General features: G+C 42.4%; 1 protein-coding gene across 1 annotated transcript in view; it reads left to right on the top strand.

The window, feature by feature from the left end:
- LOC137427260 (autotaxin) overlaps positions 1-15,498 on the top strand; it is a 152,198-nt gene that overhangs the window by 14,310 nt on the left and 122,390 nt on the right. The window contains exons 4-6 of the mRNA XM_078777402.1: positions 4,605-4,733; positions 9,100-9,222; positions 11,350-11,410. Coding sequence (XP_078633528.1) covers positions 4,605-4,733; positions 9,100-9,222; positions 11,350-11,410 — 313 coding nt within the window. The remainder of the gene's footprint in view (positions 1-4,604; positions 4,734-9,099; positions 9,223-11,349; positions 11,411-15,498) is intronic.

Genomic DNA, 15,498 nt, shown 5'->3' on the forward strand with positions numbered 1-15,498 from the left:
CCTCCTCCCCCTCCCCCTCCCCCTCCCCCTCCCCTCACCCCCTTCCCCTTTCTCCATCCCCCTCCCCCTCCCCCTCCCCCTCCCCCTGCCCTCCCCCCTCCCCTCCCCCTTTCTCCCTCCCCCCCTCCCCCTCCACTCCCCCCTCCCCTCCGCCCTCCCCTCCCCCTCCCCCTCCCTTCCCCCCATGCCCCTCCCTTTCCCCCTATCCCCTCCCCTCCCCCCTCCCCTCCACCCTACCCCCTCCCCTTCTCCACTCCCCCTCCCCCCTCCCCTCCCCCTTGCCCCTCCCCCCTCCCCCTGCCATCCCTCCCCCTCCCACTCCCCATCCCCCCCTCTTCTCTCCTCTCCGGCGCTCTTGAAAAGCGCTATACAAAATAAATGAATTATTATTATTATTATTAAATAACAAATGCCATAATAACAACAAATAACAAGTGCCATAATAACAACAAATAACAAGTGCCATAATAACAACAAATAACAAGTGCCATAATAACAACAAATAACAAATGTCATAATAACAACAAATAACAAGTGCCATAATAACAACAAATAACAAATGCCATAATAATAACAAATAACAAATGTCATAATAACAACAAATAACAAGTGCCATAATAACAACAAATAACAAATCTCATAATAACAACAAATAACAAATCTCAGAATAACAACAAATAACAAATGTCATAATAACAACGAATAACAAATGCCATAATTACAACAAATAACAAATGCCATAATAACAACAAATAACGAATGCCATAATAACAACCCCTCCCCCCTCCCCCTCCCCCCTCTCCTCCCCTCCCTTCCCCCTCCCCCTCCCCTCCCCCTCCCTTCCCCCTCCCCCCTCCCCCTCCCCCTCCCCTCACCCCCTTCCCCTCCCCCTTTCTCCATCCCCCTCCCCCTCCCCCTCCCCCTCCCCCTGCCCTCCCCCCTCCCCTCCCCCTTTCTCCCTCCCCCCTCCCCCTCCACTCCCCCCTCCCCTCCGCCCTCCCCTCCCCCTCCCCCTCCCTTCCCCCCATGCCCCTCCCTTTCCCCCCTATCCCCTCCCCTCCCCCCTCCCCTCCACCCTACCCCCTCCCCTTCTCCACTCCCCCTCCCCCCTCCCCTCCCCTCCTCCCCTCCCCCTTGCCCCTCCCCCCTCCCCCTGCCATCCCTCCCCCTCCCACTCCCCATCTCCCCCTCTTCTCTCCTCTCCGGCGCTCTTGAAAAGCGCTATACAAAATAAATGAATTATTATTATTATTATTAAATAACAAATGCCATAATAACAACAAATAACAAGTGCCATAATAACAACAAATAACAAGTGCCATAATAACAACAAATAACAAATGTCATAATAACAACAAATAACAAGTGCCATAATAACAACAAATAACAAATGCCATAATAATAACAAATAACAAATGTCATAATAACAACAAATAACAAGTGCCATAATAACAACAAATAACAAATCTCATAATAACAACAAATAACAAATCTCAGAATAACAACAAATAACAAATGTCATAATAACAACGAATAACAAATGCCATAATTACAACAAATAACAAATGCCATAATAACAACAAATAACGAATGTCATCATAACAACAAATAACGAATGCCATACTAACAACAAATAACAAATGCCATAATAACAACAAATAACAAATGCCATGTTAACAACAAATAACAAATGCCATAATAACAACAAATAACAAATGCCATAATAACAATAAATAACAAATGCCATAATAACAACAAATAACAAATGCCATAATAACAACAAATAACAAATGTCATATTAACAACAAATAACGAATGCCATAATAACAACAAATAACAAATGCCATAATAACAACAAATAACAAATGCCATATTAACAACAAATAACAAATGCCATAATAACAACAAATAACAAATGCCATAATAACAACAAATAACAAATGCCATAATAACAACAAATAACAAATGCCATAATAACAACAAATAACAAATGCCATATTAACAACAAATAACAAATGCCATAATAACAACAAATAACAAATGCCATAATAACAACAAATAACAAATGCCATAATAACAACAAATAACAAATGCCATAATAACAACAAATAACAAATGCCATAATAACAACAAATAACAAATGCCATAATAACAACGAATAACAAATGTCATAATAACAAGGAATAACAAATGCCATAATAACAACAAATAACAAATGCCATAATAACAACAAATAACAAATGCCATAATAACAACAAATAACAAATGCCATAATAACAACAAATAACAAATGCCATAATAACAACGAATAACAAATGTCATAATAACAAGGAATAACAAATGCCATAATAACAACAAATAACAAATGCCATAATAACAACAAATAACAAATGCCATAATAACAACAAATAACAAATGTCATAATAACAACAAATAAATGCCATAATAACAACGAATAACAAATGCCATAATAACAACAAATAACAAATGCCATAATAACAACAAATAACAAATGCCATAATAACAACAAATAACAAATGTCATAATAACAACAAATAACAAATGCCATAATAACAACAAATAACAACATATATATATCATATATATATATATATATGTGTGTGTGTGTGTGTGTGTGTGTGTGTGTGTGTGTGTGTGTGTGTGTGTGTGTGTGTGTGTGTGTGTGTGTGTGTGTGTGTGTGTGTTTGTATTGTTGGTTGTTTTTTCCATTTGCGGGTTTAAGGAGGTGAAACTGAGTCCTTCCAGGAAGGACCAAAAGTATCCATCTCAGCTTCGGTGAGGGATCATGGTTCATGGACCATTGGACCAAGCTGTTCAACTTTTTCTGTGTGTGTGTGTGTGTGTGTGTGTGTGTGTGTGTGTGTGTGTGTGTGTGTGTGTGTGTGTGTGTGTGTGTGTGTGTGTGTTTGTAACCTAAACTATAGTTTTCCAAGGTTATCCAATGTAACCAAATCATTTTATATCCAATTTAACCACAAGTTCATTTTGTACCTTGGATGAACATTACGTACAAGCAGGAGATGCTTAATCACAGGATTGTAATCTACATGGAGTACAGCAATCCTGTGTTTAATCATTCGTGTTGTCTCTCCACCCTTTGTCTGTCTGTGGGTCCACATGTTGCTGTCAAGGGCCAAACTGTTATTATCTGTACTCCATATGGAGGAGGTTTGTCTGCGTGTGGGGTACACTGCAAGTGCACATATAAATGTAACTAATATATAAAGAAGAGAAGTTTGTGTGTTTGTTTGTTTAATTGTTTGCTCATTTATGCATTCGGATCCTGCAGGGACCTGTGCAACCAAACTTTGGATGGCCTCCTCTTTCATCCACAGGAAGGTCCAGGCTATGTTTGGATAAATAAATAAAAAATTGACCAGATAAAACCTGATAATTGGCCTTCAGGCCTCAATCGGGTGTGTTGCTTATACACTGCTTGGGTTTTTTTCCCCTGGAGGTGATCGAGTATCGTGTATTGTGAAGATTGTATGTTGAGGTTGTAGTGACTTGTTGTAAACAACACAAATTTAACTTGAACGGTTCTTGGTTCAAAAACTCCGCCAGGCTGAATGGTTTATGTTTGGTGTACCACGGCATGATAGGTCGGATCTGGATTTGGGCCTGAACCAAAATCGAATCGGCTTGTTCTTCTTATCTAACCAACGCATCCACCTAGTTTCGTCATGAGTTGTCCACAACTTTTTGAAATATCATGCTATATATCGCCCTGGTGTTGGCTTAGTGGTTAGGGTGCCGGCTTGGGATCCAAGGATCCTGGGTTCGAATCCCGGGCGATCGCTGAATTAACGCCAGGGGGGTTGACTCAGCCTGTCTTCCTTCCGAGGTCGGCAAATCGAGTACCAGTTCACTGGTAATTCCCTGTGTGTCGCAAGAGGCGACTACAGGGTTGGCGGCAGGAAGGGCACCCGGCCATAAAACATTGCTTCAAAAAGGGGACCAAGGTGCCAAAAAAGGCCAACCCCCCGCTCTGCGGGGGAAAATGGCTTCTAAAGGTGGTTCATATATTGCCCAATTCCTCAATGCTGACGAATCACTTAAAAAAATGTAGTAATTGTCATATCCGGATCCATATTCAGATCTTCAGCAAAAGTGAGTATGTTGCTTATGCACTGCCTGGAATTTTCCTGGGAGCAATGGAGTAATATGTATTGTGAATGTCATGCAGGAAATATTTAAATATATATTCCATAGAATTTTCCCGGGGCAACGGCAGTCCGTCAGCATGTTAATGATAATGATTAGGTAAATAAGGGAAGAGAGGGATCCGAAGTTTGGGGGGTAACCCCCTCTCAGATATATCTCGAGAACTTTTTTGCCTCCCTATACTCCAACACTCACGTAAATGTGGTTTGGATTGGAAAGTGAAAACAACAAGGTAACCTTTATTTAGCTCCAGGTATGACCACTTGCCACACAAATCATTGCAAACCACACTGGAACTTATCGTGTGTTGATATATTCAATGTGTCATAATGTCCTTGTTTTTGATGTTTTTATTTATTTCGTTTTGTTTACAATATAATGCCATCAAATCAACGAAAATGGCGATATGGTGTGTGCAGGGCTCTCGTGCAGCGGACGCTGCTTGGAAGTGGAAGCGATTCGTGGAGAGGGCACATGTCGCTGTGATCCACTGTGTTTCACCTACGACGAATGCTGCCCTGATTTCCAGCATTACTGCATCGACACAGGTGCGTGTAACGATCCACCATGACGAGTTGCTTGCTCAAGATCATTAGTCTCGGGCGACATGGAAAATATTTGCCTGCAGATCAGTCGTTTTGTCAAGTAGTTTGTAACTCGATATGTATTATTTTGTGAGCCTGCTGCAATAACGACGATGGGAAATCTGTCATTTGTCCCTTCATGCCAGTGTCATGTCCACAGACGAGCACTCCAGACAACTTTAAGGACAGATTTTCTTTCAGGATTCTGGCACCCAACAGCTGACATTCTTGATGAAGTGAATGCAGGTTCTTGATGGAGTGAATGCAGATTCTTGATTGAGAGAATGCAGATTCTTGATTTAGTGAATGCAGATTCTTGATTTAGTGAATGCAGGTTCTTGATGGAGTGAATGCAGATTCCTGATTTAGTGAATGCAGATTCTTGATGGAGTGAATGCAGGTTCTTGATGGAGTGAATGCAGGTTCTTGATGGAGTGAATGCAGGTTCTTGATGGAGTGAATGCAGGTTCTTGATGGAGTGAATGCAGGTTCTTGATGGAGTGAATGCAGGTTCTTGATGGAGTGAATGCAGGTTCTTGATGGAGTGAATGCAGGTTCTTGGTGGAGTGAATGCAGGTTCTTGATGGAGTGAATGCAGGTTCTTGATGGAGTGAATGCAGGTTCTTGATGGAGTGAATGCAGGTTCTTGATGGAGTGAATGCAGGTTCTTGATTGGGTGGATGCAGGTTTTTGATGGAGTGATTGCACGTTCTTGATGGAGTGAATGCAGGTTATTGATGGAGTGAATGCAGGTTCTTGATGGAGTGAATGCAGGTTCTTGATGGAGTGAATGCAGGTTCTTGATGGAGTGAATGCAGGTTCTTGATTGGGTGAATGCAGGTTTTTGATGGAGTGAATGCACGTTCTTGATGGAGTGAATGCAGGTTCTTGATGGAGTGAATGCAGGTTCTTGATGGAGTAAATGCCGGTGCTTGATAGTGAATGCACATGCTTGATGGAGTGAATGCAGGTTCTTGATGGAGTTAATGCAAATTCAAAATGGCGGCTGGTGATATCTTCTAGCCGCATCATCTGCTTTGGGAGTCCATACACGTGGTACAAATGTATTGAACACTTATAGGAAGTGTCACACACAAGCCCACAAATGGTGACCTTGAAAGTGACCTTCACATTGATCTGAAGGTCATTTGAATTTTTTTTTCCGTTTGTGGGTTTTTGTTTTCTTCCGGCTTGATATATTTGACAATACATTTCAATGCAAAACCTTTTTTGAGCCTGACCCTTTGTGGATCATGTCAAGTGCCAATCAGACCTCAGGCGTGCATGTATGCCTACATCCAAATACGTGTTTCAGGCATGGAACATGAATAGGGCTGTGTGCATCAAAGACATTCCAGCGGAAGAAGGACGGCACAGGAAACAAACAACAAAAATGGCGGCTGGTTTGTTTTAATTAAATTACTCTCTCCGTCTCAATCAGGTAATAATTTGTATGGTTTTCAATGTATTTGCCTTCATATTCTCAATGGAACATAAATTACAAACAAATGTTTTCCTTGCATACTTGAGATTAATGATAATCTTGACTTGTAAAGGAGGGACAGGCCTTGCTGTGCCACATGCAAGACTGACTTCCTACACGCGAAGCAGACCACATGGGGTTTTTAAGATACTAGTATACCCGCTCACTACGGGAATGGAAAAGAGGGTCATTCCTCTTTGGGGTATGTAGATTACAGTCGATATATGGACGAGTCTGAAGAACATTGGGTATGTGTTCACTCACCAAGTTTCTTGTGGAGAGATCGCCAAGTGGTTTAAGCGTTCGAGCAAGCACTCAATTCAAAACCGTTAAACGACTGGCTTGGCAAGCGCTAGCTGCTTGGTAAAGGAGCACAACCCGAGCTTCTCCCTTTCAGTTTTGTATGAAACAGCAGGAGCGAGTTTCAAAAGTTCGCTATGAAAAATGCCACGTTAGCGGCAGAAAGGGCCATGTTATTAACCCAACATTTGTGGGTTGTATAGAGTACAGTAGATCTTCGCTCAGTTCTGGACGTAAACCTTACTTTACGGATGTCGGGATTTCCCAAAATTTCTTCATTTAGTGTTATAAAGAGCATTAGCGACTGTTTAAAAAGCTAACCATACGTGTTTGTGGTTTATCATATTTTTACTTCCAGTAGAAGCCGTTGCTTCCATGGAAAGGCCATTATTACTATAAGCTATTTATACACATTATCACTGCAGGAAAAACGCCTTGGGGAAGTGGGACATTATTAGTATTAATACTGTTTTGTAATAACATTAAAAATATGCGATTATCATTAATTTTGTTATAAAAGCGTCTTTGGAAAAACGCCACGATAAATCTTCTTTGGAAATACGCCACGATAAAGCCAATTTAACATTTATATACACCTCAACATGCAACCCATTGATGGCAATGGTGGGGAAAACCCACTCGGGGGAGAAAACCCCCTTGGGGAGGGGGGCAAATGAATGCCCTACAACTTTCATTATGTAACTCTTCGTCAACCTGTCAAGTTTGGTTGAGATTGGATAAGTAACGACGGAATGTATCTGCATCAAAAAATTCATCAGACATACGGACATACAGACACGAAATGGCGTATTTTAGTATGATGGTGCTTGATCAGTTCCATGAACAGAGTAATGCACAAGTCAAGGGTGCAGGTGACGCCATTGGGCTGACAGAAAACATCCAAGCTCTCTGGCGCTGGATGGTAGTTGGATCGGAAGTGTCTCAAATTATATCCGAGTTTGAAGGCTAACCCCCGTTCTAGCGGGGGAAAATGGCCTTAAAACGATCATTCATTCATTCATTTCATTCATTCGAAGACACCATAGATGGAGGTAAAAGTCACCCTACCAAATATCATGAAGAAGAGCCTGGCTGCCAGACTTTGTTTGCTGGGGGAAGTAACCGCTCTCGTTGAAACTGTCAAATCCGTTTGAGGAAGACAGTGGAGAACTTCTGACACTCGACTGTGAAGTTATCATGGACCAAAACGTAGTGGAGGCTGAGGAATGCATCCAAGATCGGCCTGGATCAGTACAACACCTTCGTTAAGGAGCGATTTCTACAGCACAAAAAGCCGATTCAGGAACCTCTGGTAAAAAACAGCGTTCCACTCTTCTCTCCAATAAAAAATAGAAATATACAGATCAATGCAGGAAGGACTCTCAAATAGGATTGTTCTCTTCTTCACGTCTGTATATCACTTGCCAGTCACGTGAAGGTAATCCCGAGGAGTTATTTAGGCATGAAAACCAGCCCATGCCACCAGGCCTCTCCAGAGATGGTGAAGCAACAAGGCCGATCTCCTGACAGAGTAAGTAGTGTACAGGAAACGTCACAGCTTATGTACAAGATGGTGCAATGATCATCCAGGTGCTTCACCTGGTGCATCCTGGACATTTCAGGAATACATCGACAACATATTCGTTCCACACATCAACAAACAGATGGAGAAAGTCGAACGAGTTGACGTCGTATTTGATGCAAGCGCCTTCAGAAAGTATTCAGACCCCTTGACTTTTTCACATTTTGTTGTTAGAGCCTGAATTTAAAATGGATTAAAATGATATTTTTTGTCACTGATCTCTACACGTGATGCTACATAATGTCAAAGTGGACATTTTAAAAAGAAATGTTTGCAAAATAATTAAAAATGAAAAGCGGAAATGTCTTGAGTCAATAAGGAAATAAGTCAATAAGTCCCAAACACATGTCGATCGGCGTGATACCAGATGCCACGATCACGGTCTTCGGCCTCACCAAAGCTGTTGTTTTCGGTGCGGTTTTCACTTCCATCAAAGCTGTTGTATTTGGTGCGGTCTTCAATCCCACCGAAGCCTGGTCCCACTCGGACTCGGCAGAAAGAAGTCGGTACAAGGGAGTCGCCCCAACCAGAGGGAGATGGCAAGTGTGTGTGTGTTATATATAATATAACCATGGCCGACGCTAGAATGTTCTAACAGTAAATGTTAGGAACCTGACTCCTCTCAATCAAGGCTATTTCTTATATTCCTATATTTCCACGAGTCCGATTTGCATTCCGTACCAGAACAATTTTCGTTAACCATCTTGAAATTGGCACTCGTTTAAATGCTGAAAAATTATGTTTAAAGGACGATTTGAATTACAGATTTCACGCTAGAAACGGCAGGTTAAAAGTGCCGAAGCAGCAGAGCCGAATCAGTGCGAACGCGCAAAAGGCCTCATTTAGCATCCATACGTCATTTTGAACGAAAGTCAAAGTCGCACATTCATCATTCGTTTACCTGCTTTTTGCACATCCATTGTTGATCATTTATAATTTATTCCTTCATTTTCTTTTTACCACAGCACATTCATGGCATTGTGATGGACGCTGCGGTGAATATCGCTCCAATCGGAGCCTCTGCAGCTGCGCCAGCGACTGCCCCGTCTTCAAGGACTGCTGCTCAGACTACAATGTTAAATGCCGCGGTATATGCACAACACACCAAGGCCTAGAGAAACATGGAGCACACAACACACCAAGGCCTAGAGAAACATGGAGCACTGTAGAAATTTGAATGACACGGCGCACGATGAATGCCATGTGCCACCGTACGTAGATATTCATATAATTTTTCATATACATAAACTTAGTTTTTGTTGAAATTTTTAATATCCACACCCCTTCCCATGCCTCCTCCCCCCAAGCCCTCTCCCTCCCATAGATCTCCCGATGTCCCTGCTCTCCATCTTGTCTCCCGCTCCCGTTATATGTTTTATGTGTCAGTTTGTCTTTTTGTCATCAATGATATTTACACGAATGAATGATATTTACTCTTATACGAGCCTCGATCTTGTATCCCCAAAAAAAAAAAAATGCTCAACGGTTGTAAAAACATTCCCAGTTTCCGCCACAGAGATTGACCTCGTAGGGAAATGTACAGTCATGTGTTTTCAAATCATAACCACTCTCCAGAAGGAGCAGAGTGGTGAAGGCCTGCAGTACTAGACCACATGGTGACTATGGATCCCTGATACAGATCTTGACCCGCTCTGTTGTAGGCCTTCGTCGCTCCACTCAACCAATAAGGTACTTTTGAGCTGATCACACATGGCCTGTTTAGTACCCAACGAAGGTCTCTCCGTCACCAAAACGTAAAGGTGTTCAGATCTGATCCGTCTGTCCTTCTGTCACGCCATCTCCAACTCCTACGCCATCTCCTCACGCCATCTGTCACACCCCTGGTGTTAATTCAGCGATTAACCGGGATTCGAACCCAGGATCCTCGGATCCCAAGCCGGCACCCTAACCGCTAAGCGGGGTCAAAAGGTCAAATACCAAAAAATGCAATTACATCACATTTTAAATGAAATTTTAATGAAACATTCCATATGCAATCAATATTGGGGGACACATGAAATATGTAACGATTCATTTTGATTTGACCCCCTCATTGATGCCCCACGCGGTAGGGACTTTGGGTCACATGGGTTAAAATGTGGGAAAAAACATTTTATTCAAAATTTGATATTGGGTCAATCGTGGCGGAACCTTTTGCCCTCTTTCAACTTTGCTTTGTGTGTCAAGTGTGGGGATTTGCTTTGGTGCACCATGGGCCTCGCTATAGTTCATATTTGTGAATGTACAAATGTTCAACCAACCAGAACGGCACTCGGTAGAGAGCATACCTCCGCCTGGTTGGCCATATCACTCAATGGTGAAGAATCACTTAAAAAATTAAATAATTCTCATATCCGAATCCATATTCAGATCTTCACCAAAATCGAATCTAGTTGTCTTTGTCAGAAACACAACCGGTCCACCAAGTTTTGTCCAAATCCGTCCACAACTTTTTGAGATATCCTGCTATGTATCGTTTTTGGCCCGATCTCCCAATGGTGAAGAATCACTTAAAAACTTGTAGTAGCCGGATCCGAATCCAGATCTTCACTAAAATCTAATCATTTCGTCCTTGTCACATACGCTACATCCCTGCAAAATTTCGTCCGAATCCGTCCACAACTTTTTGAGATATTTTGTTCACAAACGGACAAAAAACAACCAGACAAACAGACAGGGGTGAAAACGGAACCTCCATCCACATTTGGTGGTGGAGGTAAAAATGGCAGATCGCGATTGTACAATCACATCCATTGTCATTTGTTTCTTTCAAGTGTTCTTTTTCAGTGGGCTCCTACCTGCACCAGATTCCATGGCACAAAAGTTCCAGGACTAGATTTAATGACCTGAAACACCTGCACTTGTCAAGCTTTGCGATGGGCCCTGTGAGGCCACAACTAGACTATGGATTAGTCCTATTACATCGCAATAGATTGCGATGGGCCCTGTGAGGCCACAACTAGACTATGGATTAGTCCTATTACATCGCAATAGATTGCGATGGGCCCTGTGAGGCCACAACTAGACTATGGATTAGTCCTATTACATCCCAATAGATTGAGATGGGCCCTGTGAGGCCACAACTAGACTATGGATTAGTCCTAATCCATCCCAGTGGAGCCACGATGTTGTCCGTTTATAATCGATGTCGGAATTCATTTTGCGTTAACAAATGCTAAATTGGTAGCTCATGTTGTTAACGTGTGTGCTGGCAGGTGAAACATCTTGGGTTCTTGACCCCTGTGAGGATATCGTGGAACCAGAATGTCCACCTGGGTAAGTATCCTCACTTTCATTCATTTTCGTTGCTCGACTACCTTGGAATGTATTATTGCTTGTCTTTGCCATACCCAGGTTGCGGAACTCACGAGGTGTTGTTGTTAGTTTAGTGTTCACTTGCAATTCTCACGAGCATTTCAATATTGGTCAAGGTTAATGTAGAAATGACATAGTGAGGAATAACAGAATTGTATGATTATTAAGTGTAAGAAGGCAACTTTGGTTTTCGAAACAGGTGATGATGTGTACCTGTTAAAAGGACTGCAAAATGAGCAAAAACAATGATTTCCATGGAAAACGAGACAATGGAAGATATAGGATGGGACGTTGGCACAGGTAGTTGTGCCTTACAGGGTTTCTAAATTAAATAATGCTACATGGATATAGGATGGGACGTTGGCACAGGTAGTTGTGCCTTACAGGGTTTATAAATTAAATAATGGTACATGCATATAGAATGGGATGTTAGCACAGGTAGTTGTGGCTTACAGTGTTTCTAAATGAAATAATGGTACATGGATATAGAATGGGATGTTAGCACAGGTAGTTGTGGCTTACAGGGTTTCTAAATTAAATAATGGGACATGCATATAGAATGGGATGTTAGCACAGGTAGTTGTGGCTTACAGGGTTTCTAAATTAAATAATGGTACATGGATATAGGATGGGCTGTTAGCACAGGTAGATGTGGCTTACAGGGTTTCTAAATTAAATAATGGTACATGGATATAGGATGGGCTGTTAGCACAGGTAGATGTGGCTTACAGGGTTTCTAAATTAAATAATGGTACATGGATGGATATAGGATGGGACGTGAGCACGGGTTGATGTGGCTCACAGGGTTTCTAAATTAAATAATGGTACATGGATATAGGATGGGCTGTTAGCACAGGTAGTTGTGGCTTACAGGGTTTCTAAATTAAATAATGGTACATGGATTTAGGATGGGACGTGAGCACGGGTTGATGTGGCTTACAGGGTTTCTAAGTTAAATAATGGTACATGCATATAGAATGGGATGTTAGCACAGGTAGATGTGGCTTACAGGGTTTATAAATTAAATAATGGTACATGCATATAGAATGGGATGTTAGCACAGGTAGTTGTGGCTTACAGTGTTTCTAAATGAAATAATGGTACATGGATATAGAATGGGATGTTAGCACAGGTAGTTGTGGCTTACAGGGTTTCTAAATTAAATAATGGGACATGCATATAGAATGGGATGTTAGCACAGGTAGTTGTGGCTTACAGGGTTTCTAAATTAAATAATGGTACATGGATATAGGATGGGCTGTTAGCACAGGTAGATGTGGCTTACAGGGTTTCTAAATTAAATAATGGGACATGGATATAGGATGGGACGTTACCACAGGTAGTTGTGGCTTACAGGGTTTCTAAATTAAATAATAGTACATGCATATAGAATGGGATGTTAGCACAGGTAGTTGTGGCTGACAGGATTTCTAAATTAAATAATGGTACATGGATATAGGATTGGACATGAGCACGGGTTGATGTGGCTTTCAGGGTTTCTAAATTAAATAATGGTACATGGATGGATATAGGATGGGACGTGAGCACGGGTTGATGTGGCTTACAGGGTTTCTAAATTAAATAATGATACATGGATATAGGATGGGACGTGAGCACGGGTTGATGTGGCTTGCAGGGTTTCTAAATTAAATAATGATACATGGATATAGGATGGGACGTGAGCACGGGTTGATGTGGCTTACAGGGTTTCTAAATTAAATAATGGTACATGGATGGATATAGGATGGGACGTGAGCACGGGTTGATGTGGCTTATAGGGTTTCTAAATTAAATAATGGTACATGGATATAGGATGGGACGTTGGCACAGGTAGTTGTGGTTTACAGGGTTTCTAAATTAAATAATGGTACATGGATATAGGATGGGACGTTGGCACAGGTAGTGGTGGCTTACAGGGTTTCTAAATTAAATAATGGTACACGGATACAGGATGGGACGTTGGCACAGGTAGTTGTGGCTTACAGGGTTTCTACATTAAATAATGGTACATGGATTTAGGATGGGCCGTTAGCACAGGTAGTTATGGCTTCCAGGGTTTCTAAATTAAATAATGGTACATGCATGTAGATTGGGATGTTAGCACAGGTAGTTGTGGCTTACAGGGTTTCTAAATTAAATAATGGTACATGGATATAGAATGGGATGTTAGCACAGGTAGTTGTCGCTTACAGGATTTCTAAATTATATAATGGTACATGGATTTAGGATGGGCTGTTAGCACAGGTAGTTGTGGCTTACAGAGTTTTTAAATTAAATAATGGTACATGGATATAGGATGGGACATGAGCATGGGTTGATGTGGCTTACAGGGTTTCTAAATTAAATAATGGTACATGGATATAGGATGGGACATGAGCACGGGTTGATGTGGCTTACAGGGTTTCTAAATTAAATAATGGTACATGGATATAGGATGGGCCGTTAGCACAGGTAGTTATGGCTTCCAGGGTTTCTAAATTAAATAATGGTACACGGATATAGGATGGGACATTGGCACAGGTATTTGTGGCTTACAGGGTTTCTAAATTAAATAATGGTACATGGATATAGGATGGGACGTTGGCACAGGTAGTTGTGGCTTACAGGGTTTCAAAATTAAATAATGGTACACGGATATAGGATGGGACGTTGGCACAGGTAGTTGTGGCTTACAGGGTTTCTAAATTAAATAATGGTACATGGATATAGGATGGGCCGTTAGCACAGGTAGTTGTGGCTTCCAGGGTTTCTAAATTAAATTATGGTACACGGATATAGGATGGGATGTTGGCACAGGTAGTTGTGCCTTGCAGGGTTTCTAAATTAAATAATGGTACATGGATATAGGATGGGACGTTGGCACAGGTTGTTGTGGCTTACAGGGTTTCTAAATTAAATAATAGTATATGGATATAGGATGGGACGTTGGCACAGGTAGTTGTGGCTTACATGGTTTCTAAATTAAATAATGGTACACGGATATAGGATGGGACATTGGCACAGGTAGTTGTGGCTTACAGGGTTTCTAAATTAAATAATGGTATATGGATACAAGATGGGACGTTGGCAGAGGTAGTTGTGACTTACAGGGTTTCTAAATTAATTTCTAAATCGGGTGACACCGTCACAATTTCGGTCTTCGAGGCCGGCCGATAGGCACAGTGTGACCGGAAGGGACGAGGTTCTCCTGACCACGTGGCCCTTGACTTGGATTGTCCGCACAATGTGGGCGCTTTCAGGATGAACTTTAGCCGGGGAGCGTTTGGGCGCCCCGGTCTGATACTGCCGCCCACGCGCAGAACAACTTGTGAGTGTACGTGGGTCCCGGCGGTCCCACTGGCCTAGCGCTACCAATTCCACTGCTTCGCCGATGACATCCAGCTTTTCATCTCCACCAAGTCCATCTCCACCGCCACCCACTCTATCCTGACAAACTGCATCACTGAAATAAAATCCTGGCTTCAAATCAACTTCCTCAAACTTAACTATGATAAATCTGAAATAATCATCATTGGCCCAAAAACGCTCACCAAGTCCACCCATAACTTTGCCCTCAACATCGACGGTTTCCCAGTATCCACCTCCCCTCACATCCGGAATCTTGGCATCATCTTTGACCAAACCCTCTCCTTCGACAAATACACTAAACAGATCACAAAGACAGCCTTCTTTCACCTGAAAAACATCGCCCGTCTCCGTCCATCCCTCTCCTCCGTGGCTGCAGAAACCCTCATCCACGCCTTCATCACTTCCCGTCTGGACTACTGCAATAGCCTCCTTTATGGTTCACCCTCAACAATCACCAATAAACTCCAATACATTCAGAACTCCGCTGCCCGTCTACTCACCCATTCCCGGACCCGTGACCACATCACCCCCGTCCTTTACAAGCTTCACTGGCTCCCCATCTCCCAGAGAATCCAGTACAAAATCCTCCTCTTGACCTACAAAGCCCTCCATAACCTGGCCCCATCCTACCTGGCTGACCTCCTCTCCAGACACACTCCCACCCGCAACCTCCGCTCTGCTGGTACCAACCTCCTGACCCC

Source organism: Myxine glutinosa, chromosome 5 (genome assembly GCF_964187855.1).
Source record: "Myxine glutinosa chromosome 5, kmMyxGlut1.1, whole genome shotgun sequence".
Taxonomy (NCBI): Eukaryota; Metazoa; Chordata; class Myxini; order Myxiniformes; family Myxinidae; genus Myxine; species Myxine glutinosa.